Source organism: Dreissena polymorpha, chromosome 8 (assembly GCF_020536995.1).
Source record: "Dreissena polymorpha isolate Duluth1 chromosome 8, UMN_Dpol_1.0, whole genome shotgun sequence".
Lineage (NCBI taxonomy): Eukaryota > Metazoa > Mollusca > Bivalvia > Myida > Dreissenidae > Dreissena > Dreissena polymorpha.
The window spans coordinates 25,368,837-25,389,477 of record NC_068362.1 but is presented as its reverse complement, the minus strand read 5'-3'; the positions used below and the strand labels follow the sequence as shown (position 1 = coordinate 25,389,477).

The window sequence follows — 20,641 nt, the reverse complement described above, 5'->3', positions numbered from 1 at the left end:
GTTATTCCCGGTATCCGATATAGAAAATTAATCACTTGTTTAAAAACAACACAACACGCATATATTAGCACGATTTTTCTTCTTGTGCGGTTTCCAGAATTTCTGTATTTAAAGTGAATTGTGTTATTAAAGGGATCTTTTCACGCTTTGGTAAATTGACAAAATTGAAAAAAGTTGTTTCAGATTCGCAAATTTTCGTTTTAGTTATGATATTTGTGAGGAAACAGTAATACTGAACATTTACCATGGTCTAATATAGCCATTATATGCATCTTTTGACGATTTTAAAACCTAAAAATTATAAAGCGTTGCAACGCGAAACGATTGAATAATTTGGAGAGTTCTGTTTTTGTCGTTAAATTTTGTGAAACTACGAAGATTGCTTATATAAGGTATAAAATACGTTTAAAATGTGTACACGGCGGAATAGCTCAGTAGGTTAAAGCGTTTTTACTCCAGGACTCTGGCAGGACTCCAGGGGTCACTGGTTCGAAACCTGGTCCGGGCAATGCTCTTTTCCTTTTTTTAATTTTATTCTTGATTTTTTACTGGAGCTTTTACGATCCAATGTTAACATTTATCGATATAAAGCATTTAATGAATAAGTTAAAAAATGCCAAAATCTGTGAAAAGGCCCCTTTAAGAATTAGTTTAAACATATTTAATTTAGTTCATCGAGAGCCTAATGCTTATTGAAATGCTTTCGAGTCAGTTTCCTAGGACTTTAGCCCGTACTAGGTATCTCTGGAATTAGAATTAATCATATGCATGAAGATACATTAAAGTCCATTACCTCGTGACACGTCATGTCTACAATTCTATAAGTGATAATTTTGACAATTTATTTAAAGTGATGTATCTTGATAGATCTTTGATGTAGTCGTTTATTTTTCTGATATTTCTCGTCTGGTTGACATCAGAGCGTTCGCAAAGATCAACAAGTTGTCCCTCTATGGCTTCCTGTCTGTGGTGTAAAGGTTAATCATGGCTGCCTTCCAAGCTGTCGATCCAGGTTCGATTCCCGGCAGAAGCAATAATTGCTTTCATTGCTTTCAATAACATAAGTAAGCGCAAAATAGAAAGGGATATTTTAATAATCATGAGGTTAATATTTCTTAATTGTCTGCGAAGAAGTCGATTCATTTTTTTTACTCTTTGCAGATTAACTATTTATTTTTGATTTTAAAAACATTAAATTCTAAAAATTAAAAAAAATGAACATGTTTGAAATTATGCATGCATCGTTAAATAATAGACAAGGCTAATTCTAATTGAATACTTAGCTTTAATACTGTAGTGAAAAAATAGCTGTACCTTTTGTTATGTAATTCGCTTTAATATTCCAAACGTTCTTTTATAACTTCAGCGCGTGAGTGACCCAAAGTCGGCGATGTGTGACCAGACTTGGAAAGTGGTATATCGGAATCGTTTTGCCACTCGTGATTGGTGCATCTCGAACAAAACTACGGCTCGGCTTCAACAAGAATAAAACAACGGCGAGGCCGAACCGTTGTTGTATTCGTGCCCTGCCTGATATATTACAAAAGGAAAGGGCTTAGCACTCACAGATGCACAATTACAAATGGCTAGAATAGGAGTAATATGTTCTAACTACTTTTCTTTGATTATTGAATCTTCCCCATGCACTCTAAATTCATCTGAATTTTACACAAGTATAACAATGAGGCATCCCTCTGTTAAAATGTAGATCTCAGAAATGGGTGAAGATCAGTAACCACAACTAACACTCGGAAGACATATCTTTATAAATATAAATAAGCAAACTGCTAGTTGAATATTACAGTAACATATGCTTTAACAACTATTTATGGATATTGTATACACATAGTCTAAACATAATCATGCAATGAGACATTTTAAAAAACGTTATAAAGAAGACATTGTATTAACAATACATAATTTGTTTGTTTAACAATAACATTTACAATTCGCTATAAGGTATACAGTTCATATGTTCAAATACTCGGTAAAATACAATGATCCAGAGAGCTGTTATAAAAACTGCGAACTGCCATTTTATATAAATTTAATTGAAATATGAACAATTTAGAACGTGCTTAGACTTTTTAAAATTTCCCTCAGGAGCCGCGTTGAAATGAAATTTGACGACATCCATGTAAACAATTTTATCATACTACCGCATTGATATCTGCCTAATATAACTTTGCTTGATATATTTTTTATATTATGGTCAACAGGAAGTTCTTATATCAGTCATGTGTGGAGGATGATCATTTTATTCGGAATCAACTATTAAGTAATAAGTTTTAGTAAAATCGAATCAGATTTATCAAAACAAACAATTTAGTACCAAGATATAAAATATTTTACACACACAATGCAACATAAACAACAAAAAACATTTCTTTTTACAAATATTGAGCGCGCGTGCTTATGGCGTCATTATTAACACGTCAAACGACAAAATTAATATTCTTTCCCGCTAAATCGGTAGATTTTTAGTGATTTTTTTTAAGTATTGCTTTAAACTGGGGGTCGTAGTGGTATGATAAACAGAAAAAACATGTAAATGCCTGATCATTTTGTAATAAATCAGGCTCGGCACGAATAAAATACGGGCTCGGCAAGCCACGCCGTTATATTATTCTAAGCCTTGCCTGATAAATTACAAAAAGATAAGGCAGTAACCTGTTATACTCTATATGTTCACGTTGACCAACCTGTTAATATACTGTGTTTTTTTAATGTATTTTTCCCATATATATTCAATAAACGTACGGAAAGAATAAATAATTAACAACTTGCTCTTTAATAGCAATAATTCCCAGGCAAACATGTCAGGTATATTTTGGTATACTTGATGTTTCACTCAGTCTTGTTAAGCACAATAAACGATATTACAACTTCCAACAAAAGCCGGGAATCTAACCCGTTAGGCAATCAGGCTAACCTTGACACCGCCGACGAATTATGATGAACTATGACGAATCTATAGCGCAAGTATAGATGTGAAAGTACAATGTCGACAGAACACATGAGTTTTAAGACAATTTAAATTTAAGAATGAATCTAATCATTTTGGTACAAATGTTCAAGCAAGTAGGTCGCATTGTTTTGAAAGTATTGGTCCTATTATCCTGACGCTTTGAACAGGCCGGACATTGCCCAATACAGTCGATTTGAAGTCCTACCAATACAACGTCTAATCAGCATTTGTAGTTAAAAGGTTTGCATTATTTCTTTCCAAGAAATATACTCCGGCTCGAATATTGGTAGACTATCATTTTTATTTTTATTTTATAGAAAAAAAAGTTCCACTGTGAATCACATACTTTTTTATCTCAGGCTTTCATTGATTTTTGAAAAAGAAAAAAGACATATTACATAGTATATATTTATCTCATTTTATAAATGATCTTTTTTTAAATAAAAAAAAAATCATGTAATACATTCGAAATAGGAGTGACGTTGTATACCACGGTACAAATTAGAGTTGATTCTAACTGCTATCTGACCTTTTAAAGCAATAGGGGCATATTTACCTGTTTTGCAAACACGCTCGTCTTGTGCGATGTTATAATTATTGATATTCATCGTGCAAAACGAAAACTTAACGTAAAATTCAAGTGTTTGATGTGTGACACCCTTGGATAAGTGCAAAGATAATAGTAATTCCATATAAGCTTTATGATTTGGGATAAATCAGGTTTAGCAGATTATATTAATTCGGCAAGTTTTTAAATATGGTAACACAAAAATGTATCGCCATGGTTGAATTTGATAGTTGACTTACTGATTTCTATACATCTAATACATAAATTTACCATGCATTTGAATGGATAATGTTAATTGTATGTATTCGAACACTTTATTTTAACAAACATTCATTTTTATCGGATAATGTTACCTGACGCTAAAAAGTAAATTTGGTAGTTTTTGTGTGTGTTGAATACCAATTAATGAACTAAAATCGGTAAAATAATAACTATTTGGAATCATAAACTATTTATTCTTTTAACATGCGATAGCTTCTGATGATTTGAGTAAAACACATCGATTGCCAAGCGTACAAAATGTTTAAGCAATTCCCACCGAGTGTCTTTGACAATGCATATAATTAGACGAATTTCTTTAAAACACAATAATTGGCGATTATGAAGCAACGCAATTTATTTCAATTACAAGAGATTTCCTTTTTCAATTCATTTAATTAGATTTGATTTTATGATTCTTTTACGACACATTGACAAATGTGCGTTTACTCAAAGCAGTGTCACTTCTACCTTCACACTAATACAATAGCAAAGGCAATGCACAGCGACACGTTTAACAATTAATAAATGTGTATATAGGCAATTTATTTTTATTTTCTTCACACAACTGGTGCAACTCGAGTAATCCAAGTTGAACCCTTACGGTCGGTATCGTATGCATTGTAAGTTTTAGTTGGACGTGTTCTTGTTACATCGTCTATCTGTCTCGAACTGGAACGGGCTTTTTGCATCTTACTGTAAAACAACGATAACTACATGTAAATCAGTTGGTCAAAATTATGATAACAAAATTATGTTGTTTTTATTGTGCAGTGAAATGAAAAAGTAATGATATCGTGACGTTATGATGATGTAGCTTACTCGCTATTGGCACTGTTCATAAAAGTATAATTTAAGGAACAAATGCATTGGTTCATGCGTCAAACGGCAATTATCTTTAAATACAGATCACACATCTTTTACCTGTATATGCAAATCGTCAATAGACAAATGACGGCCATAAATAAAAGGGCGAGTCCTAGTAATGTGTAGTGTAGCAAATAGCTCCTTGTAGCAGCATTATCTGTAACATCGAATACGAAAGCAATTAGCCTATGGAACACATGAAGTTTCTTCAAATGACAATCATATACCACTTTTACACATACATAATACTATTTTACATATATACATGTGCAATGACCATGGGAACACAAAAAATTTAATATTGATGTTATATTTACCTTTTCTAGAATTGGCAGATTCTCCTGTGCTACAGATTTGCAAAGCACAATATTTCCCAGTCACATTTGATAGACAAATACACGTGTCGTTTACACATGATTCCCTATTCCTATATAAGCCTGTGGTACAGTTGTATATAGAACAGTCTTGACAAGTCCAATTGGATGAAAATGTACAATTGACATTGTTGCAAGTTCCATCGTTTTTATATACGCCTGTTGTACGATTGTATTTAGAACAATCTTCCCAAGTTAAATTAGATACACATTTACATTTGTCATAGATGCATGATTCACAATTCCTTGATAAATTAGTGGTACAGTTGAATATATAACAATATTCTCCTGTCCAATTAGATAAACATGTAGACTTGTCATCGCCGCGTGATCCGCTATTGCTGCATAAGCTCGTGTTGCAGTTGAATATAGAGCAATGTTCGCCAGTCCAATTTAATAAACATGAACTTTTGTCATTGTTGGAAGTACCACTATTCTTGCATGAACCAGTGACACAGTTGTATATAGAACAATCTTCTCCTGTCCAATTAGATAAACACGTACACCTGTCATTGTTGCACGTTCCACCATTCTTACATACGCCAGTGGTACAGTTGTAGATAGAACAATCCTCTCCTGTCCAATTAGATAAACATGTACACTTGTCATTGTTGCACGTTCCACCATTCTTACATACGCCAGTGGAACAGTTGTATCTAGAACAATCCTCTCCTGTCCAATCAGATAAACACGTACACCTGGCATTGTTGCACATTCCACCATTCTTACAAACGCCAGTGGTACAGTTGTAAATAGAACAATCCTCTCCTGTCCAATTAGATAAACACGTACACCTGTCATTGTTGCACGTTCCACCATTCTTACATACGCCAGTGGAACAGTTGTATATAGAACAATCCTCTCCTGTCCAATGAGATAAACACGTACACCTGTCATTGTTGCACATTCCACCATTCTTACACACGCCAGTAGAACAGTTGTAAAGAGAACAATCCTCTCCTGTCCAATAAGATAAACACGTACAGCTGTCAATGTTGCACGTTCCACCATTCTTACATACGCCAGTGGAACAGTTGTAAATAGAACAATCCTCTCCTGTCCAATTAGATAAACATGTACACCTGTCATTGTTGCACGTTCCATCATTCTTACACACGCCAGTAGAACAGTTGTAAATAGAACAATCTTCCCCTGTCCAATTAGATAAACACTTACACCTGTCATTGTTGCAAGTTCCACCATTCTTACATACGCCAGTAGAACAGTTGTAAATAGAGCAATCTTCTCCTGTCCAATTAGATAAACACGTACACCTGGCATTGTTGCACATTCCACCATTCTTACATACGCCAGTGGTACAGTTGTAAATATAACAATCCTCTCCTGTCCAATTAGATACACACGTACACCTGTCATTGTTGCACGTTCCACCATTCTTACATACGCCAGTGGTACAGTTGTAAATAGAACAATCCTCTCCTGTCCAATTAGATAAACACGTACACCTGTGATTGTTGCACGTTCCATCATTCTTACATACGCCAGTGGAACAGTTGTATATAGAACAATCCTCTCCCGTCCAATTAGATAAACATGTACACCTGTCATTGTTGCAAGTTCCACCATTCTTACATACGCCAGTAGAACAGTTGTAAATAGAACAATCCTCTCCTGTCCAATAAGATAAACACGTACAGCTGTCATTGTTGTACGTTCCACCATTCTTACATACGCCAGTGGAACAGTTGAAAATTGAACAATCCTCTCCTGTCCAATTAGATAAACACGTACAACTGTCATCGTTGCACGTTCCACCATTCTTACATACGCCAGTGGTACAGTTGTATTTAGAACAATCCTCTCCTGTCCAATTAGATAAACACGTACACCTGTCATTGTTGCACATTCCACCATTCTTACATGCGCCAGTAGAACAGTTGTAAACAGAACAATCCTCTCCTATCCAATTAGATAAACATGTACACTTGTCACTGTTGCACGTTCCACCATTCTTACATACGCCAGTGGAACAGTTGAAAATAGAACAATCCTCTCCGGCCCAAACAGATAAACACGTACAACTGTCATTGTTGCAAGTTCCACCGTTACTGCATAAGCCAGTGGAGCAGTTGTATATAGAACAATCTTCTCCTGACCAGGAAACAAGACACTCGCATTTGTACGACCCTGCGAAACATACATTTTCATTTCAGTTAAAGAAGAAGCTTCTAAAAATTGATCTGTGTAAGCAATTTTCCGTTGAACTTATACTGTAAACACAGTTTCATTTATGTTTTATCTTTAGCTGAAAGTGATAAAATTATTTAGCGTTTGGGACAAAAACGATTATTTGATGTTTCGTTTTTTGTTTAAATGGTTGAAAACGTTGTTTATATAAAGTAAACGACGCATGGCAAACATGCAGCGGTAAGCATGGGTCGACATTAGCCTTTAAATTGGACTATTTTTATCCCGGTTGATAATTCCTTTCTTTCTTTAATTAGTTTATGTAACAATACTTTAAGTAGTAAGTTTCGATTATAAAACCTATCGATATAATGACAATCGTCACAACATAAACTAGCAAAACATCTGTGAACAAGTTTCTTTACAATTCTCGTTGAAAATACATTGTTTGCCTTAATCGGCATGTTGCTCATCTTTTTTTAATGTTTATAAATCAGATAGTATGTTCAAAATTTATATATTGATAGGTGCTACATGGAAAACATGCACTGGATCAACTTTAAGAAACACCTAAAAATACATATGCATAGCACACTGCTTCTTACATATTATTAAATACTGATTGTTAATTTCCCGTTAAATTGTTTGTTTGTGTTTTTTTCAATTCGACAAACTCTCCAACTGTTTTTATACAAAACATTTAGAAACTTTATTGGTTCGTTGAATCAGTTCCCGCACTTGGGTCGAGTTAAACAAATGTACAGTAATTACTTAGCAAACAGTTACGAAATAAGGAAAACATAACACCTGTGCATGGTCAAAACAAATGAAAATTCAGTAATGTTATTGCGCCGTAAGATTACCCGCTAATGCTTATGGGAAATCATGTTACTGTAAAGGTGTGGGAACTAGTGCTATGTCGGTCACAAATATATGCATTAAAGCCATGGCAATACAATAAATCAGGTAAATGTATAAGAACCATACGTCGAATCTTCACAGAACTAGTCAACTTATATTAACGTTAAAGGGGCCAATTCACGTTTCGGTAAATTGACACAATAAAAACAATTTGTTTCATATTCGCAAATATTCATTGTGGTTAAGATAAATGTGAGGAAACAATACTACTGAACATTAACCATGCTAAAAATATCCGTTATATTCATCTTTTGACGATTGAACAACGTAAACATTATGAGGGGTGAAAAATGCGAAACGATTGAATGATTTGAAAAGTTCTGTTATTATCATTATATTTGGTGACAGTACGAGAAATGCTTATATAGAGTAAAAAATACACCACTCACTGTATGAGTACGGATAGTCGAGTTGTGAAGATGTTAGAGTTTTACTCCAATAGTCAGTGGCTCGAGCCCAGATGAGGATAACTTTTTACTTTCTTTAATTTTTTAAAGGAGCTTTTTAGTTCCATTGTTTAAATTTATAAATTAAAAGCATTTAAGTTCAAACGTCAATACATGCCAACATCTGGGAAATAATCCCTTTAAAGGCGCATGCGGTATTTGGATCTACGTGTTTACTTGTGACCGTTTTATGTTGGTTTCAAACATTCAAGTTAAAACCCATAGTAATGATAATGCATCCGGTAAATATGTTGCAAAACTACGTCAGCACTGTAAACAAGGTTAAAGGTTAAACCGTTTTTTATATATATTATTGCACCTTGACTATTGATGCACTTGCTATGTTGGTTACACGCATTTGGGTCCTGACACTCGTCCATATCTTGATCACATGGGCTGTTCCTTGAATCATAGATTCTTGTCCATCCAGCATCACAGATGCACCTGAATCAGAAATATAATATTGACATCACGATATTAAACGCCGCAATGAGTTATATACATGTATATAGAAAATCAACGTTGGTTTATTAAATCAGTACATTAAACAGTACATCATTTTGTCGATATAGAAGTCTTTTCATGATATAATAAATGTACTTTTAAGAAGTCGAATGCATAAATAAAACATACTCGAAATCATTAAGGCCTTTTGGCTGGGAGTATCCATGTTCACCGCATGTTGCATCGCTACACCTATTCCCTTTGTACCCAGGCATGCACAAAGCATGATCGGATATATTTTTCGAACAATGGGAATCATTCGTCCAGCCTTCTAAACATTTGCATCTGTAAAAGAAGTAAATGGGAATCATTCGCCCAGCCTTCTAAACATTTGCATCTGTAAAATAAGTAAATGGGAATCATTCGCCCAGCCTTCTAAACATTTGCATCTGTAAGAGAAGTAAATGGGAACCATTCGCCCAGCTTTCTAAACATTTGCATCTGTAAAAGAAGTAAATGGGAATTATTCGCCCAGCCTTCTAAACATTTGCATCTGTAAAAGAAGTGAATGGGAATCATTCGCCCAGCCTTCTAAACATTTGCATCTGTAAAAGAAGTAAATGGGAATCATTCGCCCAGCCTTCTAAACATTTGCATCTGTAAAAGAAGTAAATGGGAATCATTCGCCCAGCCTTCTAAACATTTGCATCTGTAAAAGAAGTAAATGGGAATAATTCGCCCAGCCTTCTAAACATTTGCATCTGTAAAAGAAGTAAATGGGAATCATTCGCCCAGCCTTCTAAACATTTGCATCTGTACAAGAAGTCAATCATGCTTTAATTAAACGAAATTTTAATGGACTTAATTGTACAATATGTTAACAATTGGTGAATGAGAAGGATTAATAGTTTTGAAACAAACATTGTTTTTATAATCCATGGTAAATGTGTCACTGTCTTAACTTAGAACAAAATATGTTAGAAGTCCTACTTATTTAGCTTTCTAAACGAAGATCGTTTGCCTCCAAACTCTAACCACTGTTTGTTAAACTGATGTTCTTAATGATAACAATTAGCAATTTCTGAAAGTTATGTCCTATTATTACGGAGTTTGACGTTGATGAGGACATATTGCCTAAGTAACGTCTTTGCGTGGTAAGCAGAAAACCCCCTAAACAATTCAATACACGCACTAAAAATACCACCGAAACATGTTGAAGACAGTTCTATTTGCAAGTGTTGTTTTACGCTGGGAATAAGTTCGAACGTATGACAGAAATACGCTAAAGACTTAATGTACATAAACAAACACAGATTAAATACAGATCAAATATGATTTGAAAAAAAGCGATGCATTTAAACAATGAAACAAACATATGCGATCGCAAATCGAACGTTCGGGTTGTGATTGAACTTTGCAACAATGTAAACAATATTTCCAAGCGTAAAGCATACATTTCAAATGATCATAAGTGCAGAGAGAAAATACGGCGTTGAGTAGAATTTTCCATCAGTGTAGATTTGATACTTTAATTCTGTTAGTTGTTATTAATTTATAAATACCGTTTTTTTCTTGCCGTAATTCTAAATGTTTCTTTTAAGCATTAAGTTTTGATATCTTACGTGTAATCGCCTATGGCATTTTCGCACAAACCCCTGTGTCCACACGGATCATGGTGTTTGGCTGCACATTCATCAATATCTACGCATTCTCCGACGACATTAAAACCGTACCCCTATTGTAAAATAATGAAATATTTTCTTTTCTTTATGTCAAGTTATTTATACGTGCATCAGGTAAATTTTTAGTATAATGGAACACATCGCATTAGACAATATATCTCATAAATGAGATTTATAATGTATATACAAATGACATACACATTGCAACATACAGTAGTAACAGTTTTATGTTTGGTAATCGAATTATTATAGTGACATACACGTTGTACATTTACAAATTAATTGATATTGTTGGAATAATGAAACTGATATAAGAGTGCAATGAAATTTCATGTAAGTGGTACATTTTAACGTTTATGATTCATATTTAAGACAGCATTGACAAGTTTGTGTTCGAACAAAGTAATTGTATTGACACGACCTGGTATGCAATATATTATTCTTAGGCCACGGTTTTCAATTAATATTTATTGTGCTTGCATCTTGATTACTTTCTTCAAAACCGATTACATATTGAATATTGGCCGTTGAATTTGCGATTATCAGGAAATATTACAAGTAACCAAATAACTAAATTTGACTACACATGTTTATACTGCTATTGTTATATTCCAAAAATATCCTAATTTTACAATCAGATAGTATTTTTTTTTTAAATATGTGCATCATTTACTTCTTTTATTTTACCCTTCATAAATCCTTATTTCAGAAAATATATATTAAAGTCTTCTGGTAGTTTCATTTTTAACACATGTTTTTAAAATGTCGAATATGCTATTTTATCACTAATTACTCCAAAATGATATTGTATGAAATAAGATATTATCAACGTTCTGTTTGGTGTATACTTTCTGTAAATATGTAGAAATTTGGTTAAATAACTTAAACGTACTTCAATACCTTACAGAAAAACGATGATTACAATTGAAATCTCACGTTGTCATAAACGGACGTAAGTTCTCGCGTTCTTTCGCAGACGTAACAGATATGTAAATTAAACGCGAAACATGCAAATAACGGAAATAATAAAATCGGTATATTTATTAGTAAAAAGCAAATTTACGAGCGATTTGTACAATGCAGTGATATATTGGCACTTGCTCACAATTGCCGTACTCAAATTGGACTAGCCAATGGGTATATTCCATGTTTACTCGTCCAATCATATCATCATTATACACATCGCTGTAACATAACCGTATTTTATTATCTCCCGCCATAGGCGGAGGAACATTGTTTTGGCGTTGTCCGTCCGTCCGTCTTTCCGTCTGTCTTTCAGTCCGTCCGGAGCCATATCTTGAAAGTGCTTTGGCGGATATCTATGAAACTTGGTATGAGTATGTATATGCATAAGAGGATGGTGCACTTCAAATGGCACTGTACACCATCAGTTAATAACAGAGTTATGGCTGTTTGTATCTTGAAATGCTTTTTTTCTGTGTCCAGAGCCATATCTTGGAAGTGCTTTGGCGGATTTCAATGAAACATAGTATGAGTATATAAATATGGATAAGAGGATGATGAACACCGAATGGCATTGTACAACATCGGTAAATAACGGAGTTAGGGCTTTTGTATATTGAAAAAATGTTTTTTTGAGTGTCCAATACAATACCTTTGTGTCAAAAAGCATATTGGCGGGGGATATCAATTCAACGAATTTGCTTGTTTATATTTTATTTGCCTGTACACTATGTGCGCAACGACATGTATCATTCTTCTTACCTTTCTGCATATACACATATATCCCGATGGCCCCAAATATTCATCGCATAATCCCTTCTGCAGACATTCTTTACCGTCGCATAGGTTACCCACACATAAATGTGCACACTGAAACATGAATATCAAGTATTATATACAATAAATTGCATTCTTTAAATATTAACTCACAATTATATGCTTTACGTTATATGTTATTAAAACAGTTTTTCTTATTAACTTTCCATTTCAGACTGCAATTTATAAATTAATGGTATGTTTACCAGCATCAGCGTTGTAACAACAACAATGCATTTATTGTCGACCATTTCACATGCTCTTTGATACTAAATGTTTAAAGGGTTTCATGGTAGGTGAAACTCGACTCGGGTTGACAATCATACGCATACCGTTAATTCAGAGCCACCTGGCTTAAGGTAAAGCGTATCCGTTAAAGCGCTTTTTCAATAAACACGTTTGCCAACAAGCTGCTATCGTAGTTTAAATATTCTATAATGCAGTATGATCGCAGTTTAATTGCTTTTATCAAAATAGGAGATATATTAGCATTCATACATTAATAAGCAATAATCCGTTAAACTATGAACATTCAAATATAAATTAGTACAACCGCTTGTTGATAAAGAATCTTATTAAAACCCGACAACGAAGCAAAATGTTTGTACATTAAAGATGGTTATAAGAATTTTGATAATCGTGTTTATGAAATTCTTAGATAAAGAATGCGCCTAATTATATTCTATGTAATGCCCCGAGCTACTAAATAAATAGTATCTGTTAAAAAATTTGAAGATTGATATTGTGTTAAACATGTTCGCTGCCTATATACAAATAATATAATTTAAAATACAGTTAGTTCGAACACGTAATTGTTGTTTAAAATTGGGTTATTTATAAATCGTTTATTTAAAACAAATGAAACAATTGATTTGAAAGCTAGCCCATGTTCAAATTGCTGACAGCAGTTAAATTTCGAAAAAATAAAAATACAAGTTCAATTGCAAAAAGTTTAAATTTGATAATACATTTTAAGTTTGAGTTCCTCACATATGTCTAGAAAAACGTGAAGTCACTTGATGCAAACTTAAAAATGCCGACTGTCCTTTGCCAAATCCTTTGACAAAATAAATATAAACAGTTAAAGAGATACCAAATGACTCTATTGAAAATGACTGGTTGTACTCTTACGTATGTACAAATGTCATGACAATGTCAGGTAGAGAATGCCAGTTTACTTTTCGTGACACATTACACTGATGTTTTTTAAAATATGATTTTAATCAAAGTTTTCACTTCAAGCATTGGAAGTACTTGTTAAATGCATAGTTATTTTTCCGTCCGTGTTATTTGTTTGACGAATACAATTATGCGGAGCATTCAACCAATGGATAAGTAATGCATTTCTTGATTTGTATCATTTAATGGTTCTTTATAGTTACCATTGACATAGTATGTTATTACGTACAACATCTCAAAGTAGTAAGTTTATTAAAAACAAACAAAATTTGTTTAACAAGCACTGTTCTATGGAGTTATGTACTGATATGTACATCATAAAAAAGAAGTTTAGACACCGGCCCCTTTCGGATATAAGAAACAACGTCGCATTTGAGTTAGATAGACACTTGATCATCCCCCCCCCCCTGGATATATGCCCACCTGGACGCTAACCATCTTCATTTGTTTTTTAGCTTATCCTATAGGTTTTAATGATACGCGATGATTATTATTGTTATTGTTTTCTCGTTCTTAAATACCTTTATATTTAAAAGAAGCAATTATTTACTATTGCTGACTATAGGATATTAAGAAAAAATAGAAACATTTGGTTGAATATGTTTGTGCAAGTTTTCCTTATATGTTGTATTTTATTGCACTTTTATACGCTCGCGTTTGGTGGAAACATGTTTCAGTGTATACACAAACGGATACAAAACATTATTAACTGTTATCAGTTTAACATAAAGTTTTATAGTCAATACAATCTGTCATATGGTATTCTTAGAATTACATAATTACACAAAGAAGCATCCTTGTTATGACGATATGTCCACGTTTACATGTCTACACCATGCCGCGGTTATGGCAGAGCAGTAAGGAAAAATAAACCACCAGTACTTGTTTTTTTTGCAAACCGTGTAAAGCGCATTCGCAGAAAAACGTGTAGTTGCATACGGTATGTATAGAATTGATAATAATAAAGTTGAATTAGGGATAGAAAAAGTATTTTACAACAGTTAACTTCAATTTATCAGTTCGATCTTTTTATCACGATGATGTTGATATTCAAACATTAAGTGCGTGTTCTTTGTCTTGTTTGAAATCACGGCAAACGTCATATAAAGATTGCACACTACGTGCTCTTATAAACACCATATGCAAATACCGGTTACACCCCCGGAAACAAGATATGCTGTGAAAAGTTTGATGTGCTAGTAAAAGATGCCGATAGATTTCGATGAATTTCGGTAGAGTAGGTAAATTCAGTTCTATAATTGTTAAAAGGCATTTTTAAATTAAAATATCTTTGGTGTATACAAAAAAGGTATTACCATGTATGTTAGAAAAATCCTGGTTATAATTATTCAGGATTTATTGAAACATGGCTATTTAAAGTCGACAATGCGAGATTTGTCCCATATTTAGCACTTTATTTACAAATTTCTTTAAAGGTGTGCCAGTGAAAAAGTTTTTGCACCGGCAATTATATTAACCAATGTCCCCGAATAACATATATGCCAGGGTTTGTTTTAATTCGTATTGGTAGAAAAATTCGACTTTATAATCAACATATGCTGAGCATAAGATTTCAAGATATGACACGAGTGCAGTTCATTTATAAACTTAAAAACTCACTATTACAGCTGATTTATGCCCACTCTGATGCAGTGTAGATCATTTTCATAGAATTTTTAGGTTTGATAATTATATCCGTTCTGAGGCTTAGTTAATTTCTAGCTCATTTGTATCTTTTTCTTTTATTGTTTGAAAATCATTGTAAATGTAAAGCAATTGATTCATACAGGTAAAATATACGTCAGGTAGGCAATCTCAATATGTATAATAATATTTTCTTCTCATAGTTCCAATTATGCACAGCACCATGCCATATCATTTTTTCATCAACATGTTGATTGTAAAGTCGAATTTTTCCACCACAATTGCGTTGTGCAAACTCCCACGAATGTACTAACACTGAATCCAACTCGCGACCACCACAGTGTCTAATGGGTTTAAATATTTCAGATAGGTACAGACGGTTTATTTGCGACTTAAAGTAGCGCACCCGTAATGATCTCGCGATGTTTTTTCAAAGATCGAAGAGCCTTTTTACCTGTTTACTTATCGATATCTAATTTAAGCAGCTAATATTGTGAAATTGTCTTGGCCGAGTAGTTAAGGCGATGGACTAAAAATCTTTTGGGATCTTCCCGCACAGGTTCGTATCCTGTCGACAACGCATACTTTTTGCGACGCGTTTTACTTCTTTTCTAACGTAATTTGATTTAATATAGCATATTAGCTATGTTTGTTGTTAAATATGTTGCAAGTTTTATGCACACTCTTCAATTTTTTAAATTAAAACAACGTTATGGCTTAATTGGGTGATTTACTGCTGAAAATACGAATCATGCATGTTGCATTTTTTTTATTTAAAAAAGTAAACTGCTGTAAATCTGTCTAATTCTTGGACGTTTTGCTGTATATAGTGTATCTATAAAAACCAAGTTCAAAATATTACTTAAATGATACTATTTTGAATTTCATGACACTTTGTTTTTAACAAACTCAATTTCTACTTGGATGAAACCACTTACATTTCATGGCAATCGTCCATATAAAACAAGTTATGAATAGTAAATGTATGTAAAAGAATACTAATTTCATCTTGTTCAAACTATAAACACCTTTACTGCATCTGTACACACCAACTGCATGCTCATATTTGGAAATCTGGATAAATTATGGAACTTTCATATACCCAAGGAGTGTAAATAAACTGGAAAGAACCCGAGCGTGAGGGTGGTTTTGAAAAAAATGTATATTTTTTGTAAAGCACGGAGAGCCAACCTAAAACTTTGCATGTCGTTTAGTGAAATGATGTTGATGAAGAAAATAATACATTAGATTATATTTGGAAAGGTGCCCATTATGAGTGCGCTACATTAAGCATATACAACTAATTGTCAACATAACAACAAATAAAGCAATAATAAATACACATGCGTCAAAATAACAACAATTTTGTTTATGCATTCGACTTATATATGGCTTTTGTGAGAATGTTATATGTAAGAGGAGAGAAGATATGTAAGGTTTAAATAATGTGTATTTTCTTAGCAATGGCCTTTTTATGACTATAGAAGACCTAAAGGCGTGCGGATAAAGGTAGTAAGCATTTTCAAAATAATACTATGTAATTGTCATGTCTTTCTATTTATAACAGTTCTAAATAAAAAACATTTTAGTTAATACTAAGTATCTTTTTTCTGTTTTACGGTTTTAAATAAATATGAATAACCAAACGAAACTAACATTATTCAATTATTTCCCCCATAATGTTTAGAACTGCCTCATGTTACATCAAAGAAAAGCGGAATGACACAATAATTAAACACGAGCACCAAGACTTTCCCTTTCCATAATAGTTGTAAAGTTTAAATGTTTTATTTTAAGTAGTTTTATTTTGGCACTGATACACAAATCATGGGAAGATACAAACAAATAGATACATACTAACAAATACTGATGAATGACTAGCTAAGTTATACATTGCATGATATAACAAATATACAATGTTAGTTCAAATAAATAAATATTACCATGAAATGCTAACCATTACCAGGGAAAACACAAAAAAGTGAAAATGATTTCACTTATTTCTATGGTGGTCCCAGAAATGTTCTGATTTAATTGAGTTAATCAACAAAATGATGTATAAGATTCAAATGAACTTTAAAACGACAATTATTTTAATAAGTATGCTTGTTCTGTAGTATTTCTATGAATTTTTATTATACTCATGTTTTGATTTTGTTTTTCAATAATTGTTCATGATTAATCAAAATCTGTCATTAAAACTAGTTGTTGTTTTCGTTTGGCTCTTTGCTCTTGATTAACACAAATGTGCAAGCTTCAGGACCCAGCCCGAGCTTTTTGAATGCAAAAAACCTCTTTGCTGATGTACAACTGTAACCTTCTATGACATATATCGCGGACGTCTTTCAATGTTAAATAAAGAGGGGTTCCGCTGCCTTTGGCTTGTTTCCGTTTTATTGTATTTTTAGGTCTTTTATTGTGTTTGACGAAAGTCTTTGATAACAGGCACATTTTCATTGACCAAGTCAAGTCAAGTCAATTTTACTTTGTAAACAAAGGCCTCTGGCCCAAAATATAAAGTAATACATTATAGAAAAGAACATACAAGTTTATTTTGACTTAAGCTTATGAAGCTTATCGTCATTAACATACATATAAAAAAATAACAGCATGCATTAAAGTAAACACAAAAAACACACATCATTTTAAAGAACAGTTAATGTAAATAAACACGAAATTAACATATTTCGTGAACATATTTCGTTAGTATGGTACATGGATGGGTTTAATACACAGTGGTCACACAATGTTATACCTATAGTTTTACCAATAAAGCCGTTTCTATAGATAATATGTGAGAAGACAAACGTAATTTTGCAATCATGTTCCAATGTTTTTTGTTTTCTACAATATCAAGGTACGACGATCTTTCAAATACTGGGTTTAGTTCCTTATATAGAATCATTGTGCTACACGACGTCACACTGACATCCCAGTTAGTGATGTACTGGTCTCGTAATCTGTTTTTGAAAAAAGGGATAAATTGATCATTGTTTACAGATTCGCGGAATAGCCATACATCGGTGAAACCGGTTTGGTTAAGAATCTCCCGTATTTTCGATGACTAATCGTTTGCATTATGTTAACGTTCAATTTTTAATCTATTTTAAACCAAAACTTGTTTAAGAATACAATTTCTCTGTTTCACAGTATGTAATTTCAAAAAAATATTTTTTAATATTTAATATAATTAAATGTATTATAATTAAAACATTATAACCAACCTTTAGATCATATCAGGGTTGTGTCTAGAACATATTTATCAAAATACATACGGGTTGTGTTAATATAGCAATATGCGTTATAAAGTTATGCATATTTTAGATCTTAACATAGCTGAGTTAGAACATCTACTTCAAGAAAACACAGAACAGAATAGAACAGAAAGTTTATTTACGACTTAAGCATATACAGCTCATCGTCACAATAACAATATAGCAATAATCAATGCACATAAATACTCATGCGTCAAAATAACAACAATTTTGTTTATGCATTTTTACTAATATATGATTTTTGTGAAAATGTAATATGTAAGAGAAGGCTCTTTATTAATTTTTAACAAAAGTTAAATGAATGCAAAAATCCGTAATTGACTGAGAAAAATAATGCGGCTAGATAATACATACAAAATTCCAATTCCGGTAAAAAACTTATCTATAAATTTTCGCCTATAAGTTTAAATACTTGAATACAGAAATTAGCAAGACGTATCAGTATATTTTTTTAGACTCATTCAATAATTGTAAAAATTTAAACATACTTGGTCTTCTTCTGTAAACATCAGGTATAAATGCATTTCTTAAATTATCATACAACGGGCATATTAAAGCAAAATGGTACTCATCTTCAATTTCATTAAGTGTACATAATTTACAAATTCTTTCATTTCTTGGAATTTTTTGGTGTCTACCAGTTTCTATATATAGCACATGAGAAGAAGTCTTTATTTTGCTATTATGTTTCTAAATTTAGAATTTTCAATTTTTTCTAAGTAAATGGATCTTTCAAAGATGGGTTTCAATTCCTTGTAAAGAAATAGTGATGTAAAGTCATTAACATCAGTTCGCCATTTTGAAATAAACAAATCATGTAATCTATTGCGAAACAATACAATAAAGATGTTAACATTAATAGATTCTGGATAAATCCACATGTCATTAAAACCTGACTCTTGCAAAAGTTTTCGAACGTTGGATGCCCATGACTTTGAGTGGGGGTAATCACATGCTTCTTTAAATTGTCTTCGAATAATATTGTTTAAAATACAGTTGGACGATTTTTCATTAAACAATTTTAAGAAATATTTAACTACTCGTAAATATCTACATATATAGATCGGGTATCTACCAACTTCGGAATACAAAGCATTTGAATGTGTAGAGGTTTTCACATTTAAAAGCCATTTGCAGAATTTGCGTTGGACTCGCTCAATATATTCAGCTTTAGTAAAACCCCACACCTCGATTCCATAAGTAAGAATCGAGGCAACATATGCATCAAACAGATTAAACATGATTTAAACAGGTACATTCAATGATTTTGTAATCGTATAAAAATATAATGAGTTCATCGCCGTAAGCGCTTTGGCAAATAAAGTATTTGTGGCTTGTATAAACGCGCCACTGCTTGACATAACTTTTCCTAGATAATTAAAATTCTTCACGATTTCAAAAACATTGTTGTTATAGATCCAATTATATCCCTTTCTTAATCTACCTTTATGAAAGACGACAATTTTTGTCTTGTCAACATTGACAGTTATATTGCACTTCGTGCAATACTCAAACAAACAAATTGTTCCGAGAAGATTGTTATCCTTCAGCGGATTCAGATATTAATGCTGCTTTGTCGGCGAATAATAGAAGATAGATTGATAATTGATCAATAGTAATGCCCGCATTTATATAAGCTTGCAAGTGCAACTCAATATCATTTAAGAAAAATAAAAAAAATATCGGCGAACATATCTCACCTTGTATTAAACCGATGTCGGATTCAAAACATTATGAAATACAATTCATATGCTTAACACCCAATTTAATCTGATTATACAACGATCGGTAAACGGACAACAATTTTCCATCGATACCGACTTAATGAGCTTAAACCAGAGATGCACACGATCCGTTAAGTCATATGCTTTTAAATAATCAACAAAACAGCAAAACAGTTTTTGTTTATTGTTTAAATGACTTTCAATCAATTATTGAAGGACAAATGTTGCGTCTACCGTACTATAGCCCGGCTTGAAAGAATCTGTCCCCTCTGCTAAATATCTCGGCGTCACTATATCTCACGACCTTTCATTCAACACACACATCGACAACATCACACAAAAAGCAAATCAAACACTAGGCTTT

At 32.8% G+C, this 20,641-nt stretch overlaps 2 protein-coding genes across 11 annotated transcripts in view; both read right to left on the bottom strand.

Annotated features, from left to right (window-relative positions):
- The window catches only part of LOC127842124 (fibropellin-1-like), a 127,873-nt gene that overhangs the window by 6,295 nt on the left and 100,937 nt on the right, over nucleotides 1–20,641 (bottom strand). The gene's annotated exons all lie outside the window — the stretch shown is intronic.
- LOC127842114 (neurogenic locus notch homolog protein 2-like) overlaps nucleotides 1,794–20,641 on the bottom strand; it is a 135,240-nt gene continuing 116,392 nt past the window's right edge. Inside the window, exons 1-10 of one of the 10 annotated variants that reach the window (XM_052371449.1) lie at nucleotides 12,662–12,738; nucleotides 12,402–12,509; nucleotides 10,617–10,729; nucleotides 9,184–9,339; nucleotides 8,870–8,994; nucleotides 6,406–7,183; nucleotides 5,638–5,733; nucleotides 4,979–5,541; nucleotides 4,719–4,818; nucleotides 1,794–4,490 (exon numbers count right to left, since the gene is read on the bottom strand). In XM_052371449.1, coding sequence (XP_052227409.1) covers nucleotides 4,355–4,490; nucleotides 4,719–4,818; nucleotides 4,979–5,541; nucleotides 5,638–5,733; nucleotides 6,406–7,183; nucleotides 8,870–8,994; nucleotides 9,184–9,339; nucleotides 10,617–10,729; nucleotides 12,402–12,509; nucleotides 12,662–12,706 — 2,220 coding nt within the window. In that variant the 5' untranslated portion in view covers nucleotides 12,707–12,738 and the 3' untranslated portion in view covers nucleotides 1,794–4,354. Of the gene's footprint in view, nucleotides 4,491–4,718; nucleotides 4,819–4,978; nucleotides 7,184–8,869; nucleotides 8,995–9,183; nucleotides 9,340–10,616; nucleotides 10,730–12,401; nucleotides 12,510–12,661; nucleotides 12,739–20,641 lie in introns of those variants that run through there. The other 9 variants (XM_052371450.1, XM_052371452.1, XM_052371444.1 and 6 more) reach the window with 9 other exon arrangements.